The sequence below is a fragment of the Rhinoderma darwinii genome, chromosome 3, assembly GCF_050947455.1.
Source record: "Rhinoderma darwinii isolate aRhiDar2 chromosome 3, aRhiDar2.hap1, whole genome shotgun sequence".
Classification (NCBI taxonomy): Eukaryota; Metazoa; Chordata; class Amphibia; order Anura; family Rhinodermatidae; genus Rhinoderma; species Rhinoderma darwinii.
This window is the reverse complement of record NC_134689.1, coordinates 345,505,401-345,526,484: the sequence shown is the minus strand read 5'-3', so window position 1 is coordinate 345,526,484 and position 21,084 is coordinate 345,505,401. Positions and strand designations below refer to the sequence as shown.

At 42.2% G+C, this 21,084-nt stretch overlaps 1 protein-coding gene across 2 annotated transcripts in view; it reads left to right on the top strand.

Annotated features, from left to right (window-relative positions):
- The window catches only part of UNC5D (unc-5 netrin receptor D), a 601,240-nt gene that overhangs the window by 237,625 nt on the left and 342,531 nt on the right, over window positions 1–21,084 (top strand). For both annotated transcript variants that reach the window (XM_075858460.1, XM_075858459.1), the window contains exons 3-4: window positions 3,474–3,617; window positions 7,996–8,099. In XM_075858460.1, the coding sequence (XP_075714575.1) occupies window positions 3,474–3,617; window positions 7,996–8,099 (248 nt within the window). The remainder of the gene's footprint in view (window positions 1–3,473; window positions 3,618–7,995; window positions 8,100–21,084) is intronic.

Below are 21,084 nucleotides of genomic sequence, written 5' to 3'. Positions count from 1 at the left end.
TATCATGGTGCCACATACTGTACCCCTAAATATTATAGCACCAAACACTACGCGCCTGAATATAATAATACCACACACTGTAAAACACCACATACACACAGCCCCCTGTACATAGTGCCACACACATCCCCTGTAGATATTACACACCCCCATAGATATCGCCATACACAGCCCCTCTATATATCACACATCCCCCCGTAGAGAGCGTTACAAACAGCCCCCTACAGATAGTGCCATACAGCCCCCCTGTAGAGAACGCCACACAGCCCTCCCCCTCTTGTAAATAGCACCAAAAAGCCCCCCCTATAAAGAGCGCCACACACATACCACTGTGGATAGCACTACACAGCCCTCCCCTTTGTATATAGTGCCACACTGCGCTCCCCCTTGTATATAGTGCCATACAGCGCTCCCCCTTGTATATAGTGCCACACAGTGCTCCCCCTTGTATATAGTGCCACATGTACACATTTAAAAACTTTATATTATATATATATATATATATATATATATATATATATATATATAATGTATGTTTGTGTATCAGTGTGATTGATTGATTTTATTAAAAAATATTTTTACTTTTTCAGATACAGCTGCTTTGTATCCTGTATCCGTCAGGTCAGCAGGACTGACAGGATCAGTGACACGCAGGAATCGGATCTACCTCAAATCTATCACATCTAAGATTATAATTTAGCGCAGGGCCCGTTTCACTGATCCCGTCAGTCCTGCTGACCTGACGGATACAGGATACAAAGCAGCTGTATCTCAAAAAGTGAAAATATTTTTTAATAAAACGTAATTACAAAGTTGCACCAAACACACATTTTTATAAAAAAAATAAAATAAAAAAAAATATAATAACTGCTGAGAGCTCTATGGGGGGGGGGGAGAGTTATACTGCAAGGGGGTCTAACCATCTGACTGCAGGCAGAGGGCTCTAGGAATAATCCTGGCTTCCCCCATAGGGTCCTCAGTAGTTACTATACTGCAAGGGCCCCTTTCTTCGGTCAGTTAGACGCTCAACGGGGGGTTGAGCGTCTAACTGACTGAAGAAAGCTCTATGGGGGAAACTACTATCCCCCCCATAGAGCTAGCTGCCGTCAGTTAGATGGTTAGCCCTCCCCCCCTTACTGCATAATCCCCCACCTAACGTCGGCCAGTGACTTTAACCAGTTCAGGACTGTGCTATTTTGAGCCTTCAGGACCAGACGCCGTATATACATTTTTAGCACGCGTTAGTTAAATGGCTATAACTTTTTTATTTGTTGGGCTAACGACGTGAGTTTTGCGACGTTTTTTCCGTAGACAATGCAGGTTTCTTTTTTTATCATTTTTATACACACCTTTTTTGTTATTTTAGAATTTTTATTCATAAAGTTTGAAAATAATAGTAAAAAAATAAGCTTTTTTACGTTTCAGCTATTTTTTTTGGGTAATAACATAGTTTTACCGTAAAATAGACCTTTTATTTGTAATCTTCATTGTTTACTGTAAATTTTAATACACTACATGTCTATATTAGGGTAATTGGGTCAGCGCTAGCGTTACAACAATGATTGGCGGGGGGGGGAACGTTTTTTTTTTGAGGTGGGTATTTTATGTGTATTTATTATTTAATTTTTTTTTGCACTTTACTTTACTATTTTTTTATTACTATGGTCTGTCCCTCAAAGGTCAAGAAAGACCTTTGGGGAACTTTATTTTTTTTTTTCTTTCTTTTACACCATGCTTTTCCACTGTAACTGGAGCTGCACAGCAGCCCCAGTTACCGGGGAAATCAGCCCTCTCATAGTGACGATTGTCACTAATAGGGCTGTGCTGTGTGCTGGGTCTAGTAAGAACCAGCAGCAGTCTGTCAGTAACGGCACCCGGCGATCATGTGACCAATCACATGATCACCGGGAGGAATAGAGACAGCGCCGCTGTTGCTGTCTTTATTCCTATACACGGCGTTCATTGAGCGCTGTGTAAAAAGACATCGGAGAAGACAGAAGCAGCGAAAGCTGCTTCTATCCTCTCCTCAGGGTCCCCAGCAGTCACTGACAGCCGGAGACCCGACATTCAGCTGCACGATCGCGCGGGCAGAAAGTTAAAACCCGAGCCGTAAAAAGTCTATGGCTCGGGGTTTAAGGTTTTAAGGACCCTGACCGCTGGCCATAAAAATACATCCAGCGATTGGGAACCAGTTGGGCAGGAGGATAAACCGGCAGCCAGTACTAACCTCAGCGACGGTGACCGCCCACCCGGCTCTTCTCTTCCAGCTTTGGAGTAACAGAACAGCCGTCCGTCGCTGTTCTGTTATTCAATGGCGAAACCCGCACTGTCAGGAAGGCGTGTCCTAAGCACTAGCAGACGGGCTTAACGCCTGCTAACTACCCCGACCAATTCCCTGCTCCTTCTCCCCATCTCTGTAGCGGCAGTTAGCAGCGCTAGCGCGCTGAATAGTTTTATAAGACGATGTGCGGTTTGGGCTGCCATGGGCCCCCTGGGAGCCTCGGGCCCCGGGCGGCCGCCCGAACCGCCCATATGATAATCTGCCACTGTGCATCTGTATGGGTTTGGGTTTTCACTATACAGAATCGCAGAAGAAGGCATAGAAAATAAATAAGAAGGTTAATCTTTACTTCGGAGACTTCACAGGGGGACTCAAAATTATTTCAGGCAGGGGAGGGATCAGCATACGGGCATAGTCACGTGGTCAAGATTTGCTTTAATGATAATCTGCAATTTCCCATGCATAGTAATTCCGTGGAGCTATTCCGTGGTTATTCAGTGTGAAATCCACGCCATTAATGAATATGCTGCTGATTTTAAAATCAGTTAAAATCAGTAGAGCGCTCATTATTGTGCATGAATTTTTTCCACAATGGGGCATACAAGGTGCCTAAATCTTTACAGAATCCACAAGTTGTGAACATGACCTATGTGTGCTTAGTAGCCACATCATGATGCCAATATGTGATCAGCTAGGCTCTCTTATCACTACTTTCATTGCAGTAGGTAAAAGGGATGGCTGTCATATGACAGCTGTTCCATTTTTTCCTTCACTAATCTGCTTCTCTTCTTTGACCTTTGTGTTTGGTAACCTAGGAGCTTGTTTTGCCACTATTTAGCATTTACAAACTGTCCATGCGAAACTCCAAAACGGGGTAATACCAATGTAATGTTATCATCATTCTAATTTATTACTGAAATTCAGTCAGAACTTCCCCGATATATTTAGGAACACTGAGGCTGGTTTGTAAAGTGTGGTAAAATAGTCCGTAGTTATTGCAATATTATTCATTATTATTATCTATTAATGGAATGTGAAGATGCCATCATGACTGCCTGCAAGCTCTTTACAAACATCTTTGAAAATAGCACCACAAAGCTCATCATGTGGCTTTTACCATATAGAACATTGCAACTAACGGTTATTTTCTTGTATATTATTCTTTAAAAAATGTTTGCTTCTGTTTTTCCAGGTCTTAAAATTGTAGAGGTCCTGATCAACGTGACCAGGCAGCAAGTGGAGGATTTTCATGGTTCTGAGGATTATTGGTGCCAATGTGTTGCTTGGAGTATTTTGGGGACCTCCAAAAGTAGAAGGGCATCAGTACGGATAGCTTGTAAGTATTGGTATTGTAATAGAGAATCCCATACAGTACACTGACCAACATTTATACTTCATCAGCAGTAATGATAGAAGAGTATTTTTTTTCCCATAAAACTACCAACAGCAGTCTTAACCTTTGTCCAGACATTTAGGTGTTTAACGTGAAATAGAAATTCAGAAAATGTCATTTGTTCAACTTTTTTCACAATTTGCTTCTAAGAAAACAACAAATAAACAAAAAATATTACCATACAGCTAGTACAAAATAGTCCTATACGTCACAATTTTTTTTTTACAAAAATGATTTGGGTATCACAACCGGCCCTTGAATTACCAAGTCCGTACAATCGCTAAAAAGTGCCTGCTCATTAAGTCATTACGTTTTATAAAGCTGTGTCTTTATGCGTGTTCTTTCTAGTGCAGTTTTTGCCCCCAGTAAGCAATTACAAAAAAAGAGTTCCTTACTTTGTGTGATTGGCTAAAAAAACAAATCATGACAAGTGCTCTGCTGTAGACTAATTTTAGATATAGATTTAATGTACACAAAAGGTTAAAGAGAACCTTTCAATTCCCCATACATGTGCAGCTGAGTGCAGCATGGAATGGGGAGGGCTGCACAAACCCTGGGGTACTTTCCATTTTTTTCTACCCTCCTTCGTTATTTAGATATCGGTGCCGTTATATTTGGCGCCAAATATTTAAATAATCCCCTGAACAGTCAACGGGGCGTGTACTGGCAAGGGGGCATGTTACTATGGCTATGACACTGTCCAATCAGATATGGACAGTGCCACAGCAAGAGCGAGGAGAGAGAGTGTGCGATTGCATTCTTTTCACCCGAACTGACAAGGGGGCGTGTCACTGCTATGGACACTGTAAGAGCTGGGGAGCGCTTGCACTGTCCGTAGCAGAGACACACCCCCTTGCCAGTTTGGCAGACAATACAAGACTGATCTCTTGCAAGAGCTGAAGAGATGAGAGTGCACTCTCCTCTCCCCAGCTCTTACACTGTCCGTAGCAGTGACACGCCCCCTTGCCAGTTTGGCAGACAATACAAGACTGATCTCTCACAAGAGCTGAAGAGATGAGAGCGCACTCTCCTCTCCCCAGCTCTTACACTGTCCGTAGCAGTGACACGCCCCCTTGCCAGTTTGGGTGAAAAGACTGCAGTCACACACTCTCTCTCCTCGCTCTTGCTGTGGCACAGTCCATATCTGATTGGACAGTGTCACAGTCATAGTAACACACCCCCTTGACAGTACACGCCCCGTTGACTGTTCAGGGGGTTATTTAAATATCGGGCACCAAATATAACAACACCGATATCTAAATAGCGGAGGGAGGTGGAACAAAAATGTAAAGTGCCCCAGAGTTTGTGCAGCCCTCCCCATTACATGCTGCACTCAGCTGCACATGTACGGGGAGGTGAAAGGTTCTCTTTAAGTAACTTTGTAAATACATTTTATTGCTTATCTTAAAGAGAACCTTTCACCTGCCCATACACATGCAGCTGAGTGCTGCATGTAATAGGCAGGGCTTCACAAACCCTGTCTTACTTTACATTATTTTCCTATCTTCCTCCGTTATTTACATATTGGTGCCATTATATTTGGTGCCCGATATGTAAATAAGCCCCTGAACTGTCAATGGCGTGTTTCTATCTTACTAAATGGCAAGGGGGCGTGATGTCTTCGCTCTGACACTGTCCAATTAGCTACGGACAGTGTCAGGGTGGCTTGCGCTGTGCTCCCTCCCGCGAGAACACACACAGACTGGTAGTTCTGCAGAGAGCGCTCTCTCAGTCTGTGTGTGTTCTCGTGGGAGGGAGCACAGCGCAAACCGCCCTGACACTCTCCGTAGCTGATTGGATATTGTCAGAGTGAAGAGATCACGCCCCATTGCCATTTAGTTATATAGAATGCCCCATTGATAGTTCAGGGGCTTCTTTACATATCAGGCGCCAAATATAACGGCACCGATACGTAAATAACGGAGGAAGTTCGAAAAATTATTTCAAGTGAGACAAGGTTTGTGCAGCCCTGCCTATTACATGCTGCACTCAGCTGCACATGTATGGGTAGGTGAAAGGTTCTCTTTAAACTAATCCTGAGTGAAAAGTTATCGTATAGTCCAGAGCTTTCTTTACAAGTCTGCTGGTTGCCTTAGGAGACGATAGGCTTGTGTTCAGACACCCCCCTAATAGCTTAGGACTCATTAACGTCTTGGTTTTTTGCTTATATTTAATGTGTAAGCTGGGAAAAGCGGTCAAAGTATGCGTTAAATGGAGACTATGACGGATACCTAACAATAGCATCGGTCACCCATAGGCTATAGTAGTATCCATTTAACAGATATGTCATGGACTCTCATGACACTTTTCATAATGTATCCATTAAACAAATACCATTACAACTTAAGGGTGACCGATGCCGCTGTTAAACATCTGTCACAAATAGACCCATTCTGGTATCCAATTAAAGAATACGTCTTGAAAAGCTATTGAGAAGCCCATGATGTATACGTTCAGCTAATGTGTATAAAGTATGCCAAACAGTGGCATAGGCCACCCATAGGCTCACATGTTAAAAAAAAATGATACTGTACCATGCGATACATAAATATATATATATATTTTTATTTATTTTTTTGCGGGATCCCATGGGATGGAATAGTGTAGTTTACTATGCTATTTCATACTTTCTTTTAAAAATTTATTTTAACATATACCAGTCCGAAGAAGGCCAACAGGACACTCTTTTGGCCTCCGTCGGGCCAATGGAGTCCCATAGACACGTCTAGCGTTTAAGTAGGAAGCTTTCCCGATGTACACACTAGACATAGGAAAATAACGAGATGTGAACAGGGCCTTAACTGAGCAGTGGGACAGTAAGTTCTTCTGTCATTTCTTATTCAGCATGAACATACTTTGAATCTAGGGCTGTAGAGCCACTGACTGAGGAAATAGCTGCCTTGGGGAAAATGTACCTTGACTGAGCAAGTCCTACCCTGAATATAATTTTTTGGGCTGCTTTAGAGTATCAGAAGGAGAAACATGTCTTTAACGTAGCTTATCACATGCATTCAATAGAAAATGAAAATGCCATTAAATATGGACTTTCACATGGGTTTAAAGTATCTGTTCACCTTCTAACTTTATTTTATAGTTAACATAAAATGAAGCTACATAAATGATTGAACAACTTTATAAATACATTACGTGTATTAAAGTGCGGAGCTGCATTAACAAATCTTCCGACTTTAAAGAGGCTCTGTCACCAGATTTTGCAACCCCTATCTCCTATTGCAGCAGATCGGCGCTGCAATGTAGATAAGAGTAACGTTTTTTTGTTTTTTTTAAAACGAGCATTTTTGGCCAAGTTATGACCATTTTTATATTTATGCAAATGAGGCTTTCTAAAGTACAACTGGGCGTATTTAAAGTAAAAGTACAACTGGGCGTGTATTGTGTATGTACATCTGGGCGTTTTTACTTCTTTTACTAGCTGGGCGTTGTGAATGGGAGTGTATGATGCTGACGAATCGGCATCATCCACTTCTCTTCACAACGCCCAGCTTCTGGCAGTGCACAGACACACAGCGTGTTCTCGAGAGATCACGCTGTGATGTCACTTTATGCCCCAGGTCCTGCATCGTGTCGGACGAGCGAGGACACATCGGCACCAGAGGCTACATTTGATTCTGCCGCAGCATCGGCGTTTGCAGGTAAGTCGATGTAGCTACTTACCTGCAAACGCTGATGCTGCTGCAGAATCAACTGTAGCCTCTGGTGCCGATGTGTCCTCGCTCGTCCGACATGATGCAGGACCTGGGGAAGTGACGTCATAGCGTGATCTCTCGAGAACACGCTGTGTGTCTGTGCACTGCCAGAAGCTGGGTGTTAATGAAGAGAAGTGGATGATGCTGATTCGTCAGCATCATACACTTCTAGTCACAACGCCCAGCTAGTAAAAGCAGTAAACACGCCCAGATGTAACGAACACAATACACGCCCAGTTGTACATAACTTTAAACACGCCCAGTTGTACTTTAGAAAGCCTCATTTGCATAAATATAAAAATGGTCATAACTTGGCCAAAAATGCTCGTTTAAAAAAAACAAAAAACGTTACTCTTATCTACATTGCAGCGCCGATCTGCTGCAATAGGAGATAGGGGTTGGAAAATCTGGTGACAGAGCCTCTTTAAAGCTGACATATCCCAATGTTTGGACAGAGTTTGCTCTTGTGATTTACATAGGAGGTGCAGTTTTCCACAAGGCAGTGCACGATAAGTGTGTACATGCTGAATAATGTGTGAAACTTCTTGTTGTCTAACACAAAGGCTCATTTCAGTCACAGCAGGGCTGTTATTTTTACCCTTTTCTCCCCACAGACTTGAGGAAAAATTTTGAACAAGACCCTCAAGGAAAAGAAGTCCCCATTGAAGGAATGATCGTTCTCCACTGTCGACCACCAGAGGGGGTACCCACAGCCGAGGTTTGTAAATGACTATTCAGTAGAATAATGTGTGTTCTATCCAGTAATGGTTTATGCAAATGTCTCGTAATACAGAATACAGGAGCTTCTTTCTGAAAAATGACTGCTGAATGCAGGATAATGTCAGTGGGCAATTTTTTATGATAATATGATTCAGAGCTGGGTGGTAAAGTATCCTGAGTTAGACTTAATGTCTTATATCCTGTATACCAATAACATCATTTTATATGTAGTGTATAATATTCTCATGGGATACATTTTGCTCTTTGTATCCAAGATTGTTACATTAGTAACACACATATCATTATTTGAAGAATCAACCTAAGATTGGTTCAGAGTTGTGGGCAGGAAGCTCTACAGTGGCACACGTAGCCCCCTGTGACTCCATGGTATGGACCTGCAGGGACTTCGCGTGCCACCTTATTAAGTACCATCAGGTGTGTAAGTCAGAGATATCTACTTCTAGGGGAGAATAATATAATGCTATGTATGAGTGTGACTGAATATTCTCTGCAGGCTTTCTCATAAACTTTGCACATACTTAGGTACTGTAAGCTCCAAACACTTGTGTGGGTGCCCTATTACAGCTTCGCACATGATGTTTTAAGATAATATAAAATATTAACCTGCAGTTTTAAGGAAAATTATATACAATGCTTCAGGATATCACAGTGTTTTTTTTTGAAAATTACATACTCAACTTTGATACATTGAACTCAGCTCTGCTACATAAGTATCTCTAATATTGTTAATTCAGTGATTTAGTGTCACTGATTGTGCTAGACTATGCTGATTGCCAGAATGGTGTTGATCGATATGGATCTCCGGCAATGTCCAGCCGTACAATTTTGCAGAAAGATAAAAACGGCATAAAACCCTCTAAACTTACAGGGGGCTATACAATCGGCACTCTCAATTCCCAGTCATTTAAAAGGATGATCTGGGTTCAACACATTTAGATAACTCATTGTATTATGAAAAGCTGTGCAACTTTCTAATATACTTTGTCTATCAAATCCCCATGGTTTTCAAGATCTCAGTTTGGAGGTATTGAATGGGAACCCTCATTGTTTACTGCCACGGGGGGAACAATCTGCCCTGGATGACCACCCATGTGCAAGGCTCATTTACATTACAGAGCACGGCACATTACAAGACACAACTCTAAAAACTGTAATAACTGTACATCTCTGTGATCATGACATGACAAAGACTATAAGAACGAAGCTCAAGGTCATATCATGTAAAGAATTCAACTTCTGGGTTATTAAGCAGAAATTCATTGCGCCAGAATTTCACAAAAACATACTGTATCTTATGGCCTTGCCCAGAGAAGTTCAGTAGAGCAATTTTAAACATGTTTCCAGTGCTCTGAAAATCTTCACAAATGCTTCCCACTGCTTATGACATTTCCTCTTCTGAAACTAAAGAAATAAAAATTCCAGACCAACAGGCATTCCACATTAAAAAGGACTTTGAGAGGATTTTCTTGCATGCTGGGCATCATCAGTTCTGGACCATCACCTGCTGGATCAACAAAAAATGACTTAATGAAGTTTTAGAACAGATATTGTAGGGTGACACATGTGGTGCAGGATGTGACAGAGCTGCACACATACTTCACAAATTTAAAGGGACTGTAGTAAAAGGAATATTCACATTCCCATCTAAAAATATGCCCATCCCGGGCCCACTTTATACTTCGTGTCAGTAAGGGGCCAGGGTCAATATTCTGTACTGATCTGTAAATGGTCTAATGTTTGGGACATGGAATTTTCATGTTGAGACAATTTTCTGTTGCGTTGCAAGGTCATAGTCAAAGCCATACTCTTCCTTAGACATAGAAATCAATTACTATCTATCTACCATTTCTTTTAATGTTCTGCTGTTTTTTTGGATATGGAGATCCATGAACACTTGACATTTTAACAGAGGTTCTCTTCTTAACTGATAGGTATTTGGTTTTGACCAGAATTTCTCTTTTGTCCAAGTTACAGGACTGTAAAGCAAAAAATCTTGACTAGCATCTAATTTCAGGTTTCCTATATTTAGCTAAGGGTTAATTTTTTTCTGTTTAAATGTTACTTGTCTTAGTCGACTACGCTATTGATTCCGTCGGAAAACCGGAAACCAGCCGGAATGGTGACGAACGGAAAGCATTAGCGATGTTTCCGTCACCATTGAGATCAATAGTTACTGAAACGGAAGCTGTGCTTTCAGTTTCACTTTCCGTTGCGGGGTTTACCCGATGGAACCCTCCGACGGAACCCCAGAACGGAAATGAACGGTGATGTGAACAGGCCCTTAGGCCTCATGCCCACTTCCATCACCGTTTTATCGGCCGTTTTTGACGGATCCGCGTGTCCGTTTCTGTTTCCGTGTGCACTCCGTTTCTGTTCCGTGTTTCCGTTTAACACGGACGTTGTGCTTCCGTTTGGCTTACAAGGTTACAAGAAGTTTTTGGCGCTGTTTTCTGTAGCTTTCAGAGCATAGGGAACAGTTTCAGATTACTCTGCTTGGCTTGCTTTGTTTTTTTCGTGATTTTTGGAGTGAAATGTTTGCATTTACTTACTTATTTTGTGACGCTGGGCACTAGTTCCCTGCTGCCATCTGTGCGTCAAAAGCTTCTTGGCAAGTTCCTCCCACGCGGCGTCCTTTATATAGCGGTCGTGGTAGCATTCTGCCCGCGTTTTGCACAGTTCTGGGTGATCATGCTTCAATGCTATGAGTCTCTCCACATCCATCTTCAGGAATGAATGTGTACTGTAGTCTGTGAGTCTGTGAACTTTGGCTCACCCAGCCGTTGCTATGGCAACGGATCCCTAAAAAACGGACAGCACACGGAAGCCTTCCATGTGCCATCCGTTTTTTTGACTGACCCATTGACTTCTATGGGCCACACGGTCACTGAATCACTGACCAAAGTAGGACATGCTCTACTTTTGATGGAACAGAACAACGGATCCGTTTAAATAACTGAAGTGTGCATGGGCCCATTGAAATGAATGGGTTCAGGGTGCTATCAGTGACAAAAACGGATAGCACCCTGAAGGAAAAGACTGAAGTGGGCATGAAGCCTTAGAAGGGAATTCCAAAAGTAAACATGTCTGATATACCTCCAGAATATATCTTTCCCTAGGAATGAATAGGGGGAGCTGAATGACCCCCTTTTAATCATTTTCAGTTCTAGAGTTAGGTGCAGGTCTCAAAACTGATACACGAATCTATCAGACATTTATAGCATATCCCGAGGATATGCTATAAATGTTTAATGCTACCGTATATAAAAGGTATTATAATATAGTATAGTGAAAGATCTATTTTGTATTAAAGGGCTTGTCACATCAAGACAATCCCTGTCCTTATAGTGTATTAGGGTATATTGACATTCTAAAGGTTCGGAGTTGAACATGATCGCCTACTATTAGCCGGGGTGGAGAGTCACCATAAAGAGCAAGTATGATTTGGAAGCACTCAGTGGGACCATGTACTGTATCACATGGTCACCCATTCAATTGGTTAGGTTCAGTGTAATACCAACATGTGTACATGGCCACAGCTTCTCCAGGCAATACCTGCTCATCCGCAGAGCCAACAGAAGGCAGCCTGAGGTGGCAAGATAGCTGTAATATGAGAGATTGACTCTTTATACAGTCAAGTACACTCTAGAGCAGTGGTCCCCAACTACCGGACTGTGGTTCATTTGGTACCGGACCGAACAGAAAGAATAAAAACGTTTTAATTTTTTTTTTATTTCCATTTTATTGACTATCGCAGTCTGCAGGGTGTTTTATTTTGCAAAATGACCACTTCTGTCCGTGCCTCTTTTCCGCACTCAGTTGCAGTTTATTTCCATGCACCGATAAATTAAGCCCACAACAAGATTACAAGGTAGACTGGACATAAGGAACACACTTCGGGTATCACTGTCTCCCATCACCCCATAGATGGGACCGTCTCGTTACAAGGAAACAAGCTCAGCGCTCCCACTGATTCTGCATTATCGCAAGTTGAGTCCCATTTACATTACAGATGTAATAATTAAATTATATAAATTAGATAATATACACTGGGTTTTGTTATGCGCGTAATCCCCCCCCCCCCCCCCCACCCCACAGAATTTATTTTTTATGAAACTGGTCTATGGTGCAAAAAAGGTTGGTGACCGCTGCTCTAGAGCATCAAAATGCTCTTTATCAGAAGCTGGAAATGGAACATCTCTTTAACTTATCAGTTTACCTCAGGTTATAGTCCTGCGCAGAAGCGAGGAAAATAAAGATATGAGCAGAATGAGCCTCTCCCTGCATAAGTAGCTGACACTGCAGCCGAGATATGGATTGGAAGGCTTAATGGGCTCTTCGGAAAATTTCAGGTTTTTTACCGTTACCATGACAGTCATTAATTCTGTCACACTAAAAGCCCGGGCTTCAGCACTAGAAGAACAATTTGGTTTCCCTTTGAACATTTAACTTGTTGATGTGAACTTTTAAGAACATTTATAATGCAAGAGAACACAATCTCAACACAAGACACTTGTTATTTCATGGAAACCAATTTATCGGCTCCAAAACAATTCATTATTTGTGAGACGCAGGTTATTCTACTTCACAGCCCAGGCGGGAAAACCCATCACTTCTTGAGAAAGTGTTGCAGAGAAAAAAAAGAAATGGAAATGTGATGTTTTAATCTGCAGTTGAGAGTTTTTCTCCTGTTATAGTATTTCTTGTCATCTGTTTCTGTGCACTTCTGTGTTGCCAATGGTTTAGCCGAATTGAGCTCTGAAAAACTGCAATAACTTCAAGTGTAAAGTACCCCCCCCCCTAGTCTTGGTCAAAGTGCCATTACTTTGCAATATACCTCAATAAAGGGGTTTTCTGTGGTAAGAAAAAATTGGCTCTACCCACCTTGTCAGGAACAGATGTTGGCTGTAATGTACAGCCAACATCCTCCTGTAACATCGGGGATAGAACATATCTCCAGACCTGGCCATTTAACCCCTAAGGCTGGCCATTTACTATGGATAACTGTCGGCCGAATAGTCAATTGGCTTAAACCTATTGCTAATGATTCCCCATACACATATATGCTCGGCCGATCGTGCATGTGTTTTCCTTTGTTTTTTTTTTTTGATAAACATTTTTTTTTTTTTCAAACACAACAAATACATTAATCAAAAACAGACATTTTCCAGTCATATTTCTTTCAGGAGCATACATTAGCTAGCGTTTAAGTAGAAACAAAAACAATATCCTTTTTAATACAGATCACATCCATAATCCACTGTGCAGTGTGCCTTCTACCAAAATCTTTGCCTCCTCATTTTGGATCTTTATCTTTCTGGACCATATTCCTTTACTTAATTACCTCTAATTTACCTTATTCAAGTGCCACGACCTAACTTTGTTAAGCCCTTTTCAACTTGCCCAAAGTTCCTTTTACGTCTTCAGTGAGATACCACTTTGTATATTTAAAGCTATTTACTACCTCACCAATATCTGCATCTGGTAGTTGTTCCAGAAAGGGTTTCCATTTCCTAAAAAACCCAGCTGTCTTTTCCCCTTTGTGCTTTGCTGTTTCTATCTTATCCGAAAACAGACACATTCTCATTTGTTGTGTTAGTTGCGCTAAAGCCGGTATACTGGGTTCCAGCCACTGTCTCAACAGGCTCCTTTTAGCTATGACAAGTATAATATGTACCAGGGGGGGGGTGTGTGTCAAAAATCCCTCCCCCGTCATGTCGGTTGAGCTCGCTGAGTGGAAGAGAATTTTCATAGGATCCATTGGAAGTGTAGCCCCCCACAGTGTTTGTATGTAATCTAAAACTATTTCCCAGAATCTCATGGTCTCCGAGCACGACCATATGCTATGATATAAATCTGTGCGCGGTTGTTTACATTTCGGACATGCCTGCAGTCTGCTGAGATTTTCTACGGTAGGTGGTATATTAAAAGCATAGATGGCTGCATACATTAGTTTAAATTGTGACTCCCTCCACACCTCGTTCACCACATGTTTTCGGACCAATTCCCACCCTTTCAAGATGGAAGTATTAATGTCTGGTGCATTCAGTATGCGTCTCCAGTAAAGGAAATGGTTCCCCGGGCTCATTTTTGTGTACAAATCTTTAATTGTTTTATAAAGTTCCGACAACGACTTTCTATGTGTTCCTTCTCCTATGATCACGTCAAAAGAATTATCTATAATTTCTGGTGTCAGGTTTCTCACTAATTTGGTGCAAAAAGACTTAACTTGCAAATACTGCAAGAAATGACACGGTGATATCCCAAATTCTCCCACCAACTCAGGCAAAGTTTTTAATCTAGGTTCCGTGGTATGTAAAACATGGCCTACTGTCTGTATCCCCTGTTGTTTCCACGTGGTAAAGAGGGAGCTGGTGCTCCCGGCCGCAAAATTTATATGGGACCACAGTGGCAGATGTTTGGATAGCTGGAATGATAACCCTGACTTTTTTCTCACTTCCTTCCAGCACATGATAGTGTCCCTCAATAACAAAGAGCCCTTCACATGTCTCGGGAGAGATGCTAGTTTGGTATGTAATAATGCAGTGACGTCAAATTTACCTGCTAGCGCACTTTTCAATGCCCAATTTGAATAATAATCGGTGTGATGCATCCAATCCAAGACATGCCGGAAGAGACTGGCTACATTATACCCCCTCAGATGCGGGATATTTAAACCCCCCTGCCAATGATATCCCTGTAACTTAGCTAAGGAGATGTGAGGACGTTTATTCCTCCATATAAACTTTGAGATAGCTGTATTAAAGTTTTGTACATCTTTATGCTTCAAAAGAATGGGTAAAGTCTGTAGTGGGTATAACAACCTTGCAAAAGATATCATTTTAACCAAATGACATCTACCAAACATTGAGAGCGGTAAGTTCGCCCATTTCTCCAACTCTCCCTTTATTCTATAAAGCAACGGTTCAAAATTTAATTTATACAGGGATCCCGGTGATTTCCCTATCTGAATCCCTAAGTATGTGATGTGAGTCTTTGCAACCTTAATGCCCGTTTCCTGTATTTTCGGGTCCTCAGAAAGATTATATGTTGACAAACTCAGTATTTCACATTTATTCGGGTTTATCTTGAATCCCGTAAAGGATTGGTAATGTTGAAATAATTTAAAAACTCTCTGTATATGTTGTGATGGATGCGAAAGAAAGAGTAGAATGTCATCCGCGAAAACTGCTGTTTTCACTTCTTTTTTCCCTACTGCTATACCAGTAAACACATCATCACGTTCTAACGCACGTATCAGCGGTTCCAACGCCAGATCGAAAAGCAAAGGTGACAAGGGGCATCCCTGACGCGTCCCTTTATGTAGTGTGAAATTCTGGGACCTAAATCCCGGTGTGCACACCGCTGCTGTGGGAGTATTATACAGTGCTTTTAAATATGTTCGAAAACTACCTTTTACATTGAATTTATCTAGCACCTTGTTCAGCCATCGCCACTCAACATTATCAAATGCCGTTTCTGCTTCCAACAGCACCAATGCTGGATGGTTGGATGGCGATGGCCAAGCCTTGATCTCGTCCATAACCCCCAAAACCTTCCTAATGTTTGTCACCGCCGCTCTTCCCTTAATGAATCCCACCTGGGATGGTCCCACTAGCTGGGGCATCAGAGCTGCCAATCGATCTGCCATGATCTTGGATACCAGTTTCAGATCTTGATTTATTAGCGAGATTGGCCTATACGATCCTGGCTGTGAGGGATCTTTTCCTGCCTTTGGTAAGACTTTTATGTACGCAGTGTTTGCTGCTATTGGTATGTCAGTACCCTGCAATAATGAATTAAAGTAGGCCAATAATGTTGGGGTTAGTTGTTCTAATAGTATCTTATAAAATTCAGCCGGGTATCCGTCAGGCCCCGGGGACTTCCCATTTGATAAGCCTTTTATAGTGTTTTGCAGCTCTTCTAACGTTATCGGAGCATTTAGACTTTCCAATTGCTCTGATGTCACAGTGGGCAGTTCTAAATTTGAGAGGAAATGGCTCCCCCTTGTATCATCTATTGTCAGATCTGTTTCATACAATTTCTGATAAAAAGACCTTAAAGCATCATTTATTTTCCTAGGGTCAGTGTGCAATTGCCCTGTGTGATCTGCCAACTTTGTTATATGTGTCCTTGGGCGATATCCTCTGGAGAGCCCTGCCAGTAACCTCCCTGCTTTATTCCCGAAGCGGAACAGTTCGGCTTCATAAATTGATCTACCAAATCTTTCTTTCTTGTCTAACCACTCTTCAAAGTTTCGTTTGGCTGTTACCCATTTGTGTTTGTTGTCTGATGACGGATCTGTCAGGAAGAGAGAGTAGGCCTCTCTAAGTCCATCGCCATATTCCCTGTACTTCTGATATGTCTGGTTTTTTTTTAATGAAACATAACCGATGAGCCTTCCCCGCAGGACCGCTTTAGCTGTTTCCCAATACAAAACCTGGTCTGTTTTATGGGCCGCATTTTCACTTTCATATTCCAGCCACCAACCCTTTAGGATGTCTTTGAAACCATCATCAGTTGTTAAAAAAGTCGGAAATCTCCAAATAAAGTCTCCTCCTTTTGGGTAAGTATCTGCCAAATGTAGACACATCGGAGCATGATCAGATATGATCAAGTCCGCTATGTCAGTTTGTTCCAGATTTTGTAGTAAATGCGAGCTTAGAAAAATATAGTCTAGCCTGGACCAAGATTTGTGACATGCTGAATAATATGTATACTCCCTGCCGTCAGGATGTGTATGTCTCCAGCTATCTCGCAGTTGCGTGTCCCGTAACAGGTCAGTTAGAATTCCATCTGTGGTCAGTGGTTGTGTTGGTATATTACGCAATCTATCTTCATCTATTTGTACTACCGAGTTGAAGTCTCCCCCCACTATTTTCTTTGCATTTGTGTCCGCCAAAATTTTACATTGAAGTGTTTGGAAAAACTGACGATTATTCGAATTTGGTGCATATACATTGTATATACTCAGTTCCCCCACCTGCGTGTCTAATAAAATCTGCATAAGGCGTCCCTCTGAGTCCACCTGTTTTGAGCGTAGCGTAGCGTAGCGTGGATGCCAAATTCTTATGTATCAGAATCATTACCCCATTTTTCTTGTGGCTAGCTGATGATCCGTAAACCTCTCCCACCCAAAATTTCCGCATGCGAAAGAAGTCTGCTTCGTCCAGATGTGTTTCCTGAAGTAAGGCTATATCTGTCTTCAACTTTGCTAGATGTCTCAGTATCATAGATCTCTTGTGAGGGGATAGTAGCCCTTTAACATTCCAAGACACTATTTTCATATACGACACGTGCGTAGGAAATTATGAGCGTTTGCTTTGTTTCTAATCTTGTACTTTAGTAATATATTGATATGTGTCTGCTGCCCCAATAACTCAAAGCTAGGTTTCCATAAATGTCTGCTTTTTAACATTAAACCAAAACCGTTAACAACCATGTAACCATCCCTTTTATCTTCCAGGGACCCCGTCTCCTTGTATTCCTGTACTTCACTTTCTTCTGACATGTGACTTTCACCAGTCTACCCAAAGATATTAAACGTCAAACACACATGACCTCACATCAATCAATATGTTATTTCAGTACCCCTCAATACCTGCCCCCTCAACAAAAAGCGCATATTCAGGGTATGTTTTCCCATTAATTCTCACAGAGTCCCGTATATCATGGCATTAAGTATTACCAACGTGTATGAACATCGTACAAATTTTTTTTTTTGTATCTTTTTTTTTTTTCCCTCCCCCTTACCCGTTACCCTTGCTTATGGTAGAATAAAAGTTTCCAATTTGCAACAGTCCTCTTGTTTCTTGATCTTGTCACACGCGCTGTGCTGTTGACCGCGGAGTTTGCATTTGTCTCTTTTCCTTTGGCATTTGGTCCCCTGTCGAGAGTGTCTTCAACCTCTGCTCTTTGTCTGCGTGTCCTCCTGTGTCGACTTGGGTATTTTCCCGGAACAGGTCCCGAAACACTTCTTCTGCTTCTTGATGATCACTATAGGTCTGTAGGGTTCCACCCGGAGTAGTGACTCGCAATATCGCCGGGTATTGTAGCTGGAATTTCAGTCCCTTTTTATGGAACGCAGTGCATATCTTGCTGAACAACTTGCGCTTTCTAGAGACTTCTGCCGAGTAATCACCGAATAGCATAACCGATATTCCGTTTAACTTTGTTGGTCCCTGCCGCGTTTTGTATGAACGAAATAGGGCTTCTTTGTCTGAATAGTCCAAGTAACGCACTATGACTTGTCTGTTTTTTTTATTGTGGAAACCAGCTTGAGATTGCTGATACTGGCGGTCTGGACCCACTCTGTGCGCTCTCTCAACCTTGCATGGGCCATTCATATTTAAGACTTTTGGTAAATCGTATTCACATATGCGTTTTAGATGTAGCGCTGGTATACTTTCCGGGAGGCCCACTATTCGAATGTTGTTTCTTCTTGACCTGTTTTCTAGGTCGTCAATTTTAATAGCCATCTTTTGTTTCTCATTTAGCAGCTCTTGTAGTTTCCCATGCGTGTCTGCGGCTTCATCTTCCAGCATGGACACGCATTGTTCCACCTCATCAAGCCTCGTGCCATGTTGAACAATATCTGCTTGTAGTTTTTGCAGGGAAGTTGCTATCGCAGTTGCCAGGGTGTCCTGAATGTCCGGCGTTATGCGTTTCGCCACCTCAGTTGCCAGTTTTTTATAATCTATCAGCGTCGCCATACCTGATGCTGATTCTGGTTCTACCCCCTCTTCATCTGATGGTTGATCTTCCAGGTCTGATGAAGGACGGCTTAATGTCTGCTTCTCTTTACGAGTTACTGGCGGCATATTTAGCCGTTGAGACTCGTCTGGTTCTTGATCTCCCTTGTATTTGATGTTACGCTAGTTATAAATATGATTCTCCGCCGATCAGTGCAATCACACCATGCAACTTGCCACGTGTATAAAATGGCGTCTGTCACCAGCAGGGAGGGAGGAGAACACGTGTTAATGGTGCCGTGAATATGGATGTCTGTACCACCGCTCGAGCTGCATGCGGTGAGTTGTACCTTTAATGTCCAGTTTGTTCGGTCTTCCCAGAGATCTGCGCTGTCTCTCACTGGCCTGCTCGTCCAGTATCCCCTGCCCGCTTCTGTTCTGCCATGCCAGCCAAAAGTATTGCTTACTACGGTCTTGTTTGCGGGATGCCTTTTTTTTTTTTCTTTCTTTCCCCCCCTCGGGACCGCTCTGTAACCCCGGTCGGTGTGTTCACATTTGACGTGAGAAATATAATTTTCCACCGACCAGTGCAGTCACACTGTGCAACTTGTCACGTGTACAAGATGGCGCCCGTCACCAGCAGGGAGGGGGGAGAACACGCGTTAATGGTGCCGTGAAGATGGATGTCGATCTCACCGCTCAGGCTGTATGGGGTAAGTTGTACCTCTAACGTCCGGTTTGCTTGTTTCTTCTAGGGGTCTGCGGTGTTTTTTCACTAGCCTGCTCGTCCTGTACAGTCTCCCCTGCCCGCTTCTGCTCTGCAGTGCGTGTACAAAATGGCGCCCGTCACCAGCAGGGAGGGGGCAAAACACGCGTTAGTGGTGTCGTGAAGATGGCTGTCGGTATCACCATTCGGTCTGTATGGGGTGAGATGTATTTCTAAACGTCCGGTTTGCTCGTTTCTCTTAGGGGTCTGTGATATCTCTCACTGGCCTGCTCGTCCCGTGCAGTCTCCCCTGCCCGCTTCTGTTCTGTAGTGCGAGCCAAAGTTTTACTCACTGTGCTCTTGTTTGTGAGATGTATTTCCCCTCGAGACCGTTCTGTAATCCCTTCTGTATCGTGGATGTGTCTTCTCGGTCCTGTGAGCTATGATAGTCGGTCTGTCTTGTCGGGTAAATCAGGAGAGCTCTCCGCTGCGTCCTCACATATCAGCGCCGGAACCGGAAGTCTCTTGCATATGTTTTCAATAGTAAGTAGGGAGAAAGCCACTGCCTCTGGCAGTGGATTATCTCCTCACGATCAAAAGGATCTGGCATGTTGGAATTCAACTGCCCAATCCTTCTCTCCCCCCAACATCTGCCATGGGGGAAGAGATGGGATGCCGCCATACACATTAGATGGTTGGCCGGTCTCGCCAAAATCGGCGGCTCTAGCCGACATACAGCTATGTTGTATGGGCAACTTTGATGCAGTGGTTAATAGTGACTGCAACACCTAAAAGGTTTTATAGTTGGAAGGTGCTCCTTCTGCAACATTCAGAATCCGAGATAACTCTGGACCCGGTTATTTAACCCCTTAGATGTTGCGATCAATAGTAACTGCAGCACACTAGAAGGTTAAACTCAGTCAACCCATCAGCCATTCATTCTCATCATAAGCCTATTAACCAATTAACAATGACAGGCATAATATTTTTTAATACAGCAACATTGCAATGTATTATAGAAGCAATACGAAAGTGGCAAGTTCAAGTCCCCTAGCGGATTTTGAAAACAAAATCGTCCAAAGTTAAAAAATAAAATAAAAATGATAAACCTTTTTTTCCATAATAAGAGTGCAAAACTGTTAAAACATTAAAACATACATATTTTTGAAGTGCTGCTACATATAAATGAATATGTCATTTATAAGCAAGTGGAACAGTGTAAAAAACTCAAAATCTTACAGTGGAAAAAAATAATAATAAAAGTTAATCAATAAATGATATATACCCAAAATTGTGCCAAAAATGCAAAAATAAAGAAAAATAGCAGTGTCCACATTCTTATAGGGATAATATGCAATGACACTTGACATAAAAAATATACTATACTGTATATATTGCAACCCCCCCCCCCACACACACACAGTACCTTTATGTTTTGATCACATGATTTATCACAAATAATGATGCCATATTCCTGCACATGTGCATAGCAAGCTAATTCAAACTGTCTATTTAATGGTAAGCAATATAATTCTAATAACACATGATTTATGGTATAACAAATAGTC